At 49.2% G+C, this 1,027-nt stretch overlaps 1 protein-coding gene across 1 annotated transcript; it reads left to right on the forward strand.

Annotated features, from left to right (window-relative positions):
* Nucleotides 1-4: 4 nt before the first annotated feature.
* LOC106113188 (uncharacterized) lies at nucleotides 5-769 on the forward strand (the record flags this gene model as incomplete). Its single annotated transcript, XM_013305922.1, has 1 exon — nucleotides 5-769. A coding segment is annotated over one exon (765 nt), but the record flags the coding sequence as incomplete, so codon positions are not given.
* Nucleotides 770-1,027: the final 258 nt, after the last annotated feature.

The raw sequence follows: 1,027 nt of genomic DNA on the forward strand, positions 1-1,027 counted from the left end.
GATTGGGGTCGGCAAAATCTTGTTGACTTCAATCCCAAAAAGACACAAGTATGCGCCATTACCGCCAAAAAAACAACCCTTTGTCGTGGATCTTCGTTTCGAGGGCACTCCCCTGGTTGCCTCAGCCAGTATCAGTATTCTCGGCGTTGACATATCGAATGACGTTCAGTTTCGCGGTCATTTGGAAGACAAGGCCAAGCTGGCCTCCAAAAAACTGGGTGTGCTCAGCAGAGCGAAGCAGTATTTCCAACCGGGCCACCGCCTCCAGCTGTATAAGGCGCAAGTTCGGCCCCACATGGAATACTGCTCGCATCTCTGGGCGGGAGCACCCCAGTACCAGCTTCTTCCATTTGACCGCATACAACGGAGAGCGATTCGAATCGTCAACGACCGAGCTCTTACTGATCGGCTCGACACTCTGGCGCTGCGGAGGGACGTTAGTTCCCTCTGCATTTTCTACCGCATATACCACGGGGAGTGCTCTGAAGAATTGTTTGGAACGATTCCTGCCGCCGAGTTCCGTCATCGGACGACACGACAGACCGCCAGGTTCCATCCACACCACCTGGATGGCTGGCATTCCACAAGGGTGCGATTCTCGCGCAACTTCTTGCCTCGCACAGCCGCGTTGTGGAACGGTCTGTCCTCGGCGGTATTTCCAAACCAATACGACTTAGGGTCCTTCAAGAAGCGAGCCTATCACCACCTCAAAGGCCGGCAACGCATCTGCGGTTCCTCTGGTATTGTTGATGTCCATGGGCGTCGTTGAACACTTCGGTGTTCCCGCTGCTCGTTTGCCCCCTTCTGTTATAAAAAAAAAAAAAAAAAGCTACTATATATGTATTTTGTAGAACACGATAGAAAATAGCTGACATATTATTTTTATTGACTAAATATAGCCTTTCCTTTGTCTTTTAAAGATAGGCAACGTATTTGCAACATCAAATATATAGAGGCAGCAGGCCTTTAAACGTTGGTCACCATATAATGTTATAATACCATCTTGCTAAGATGCAAATGGATGGAC

This window comes from Papilio xuthus, unplaced genomic scaffold (genome assembly GCF_000836235.2).
Source record: "Papilio xuthus unplaced genomic scaffold, Pxut_1.1 DF828445.1, whole genome shotgun sequence".
In the NCBI taxonomy this organism is placed as follows: Eukaryota; Metazoa; Arthropoda; class Insecta; order Lepidoptera; family Papilionidae; genus Papilio; species Papilio xuthus.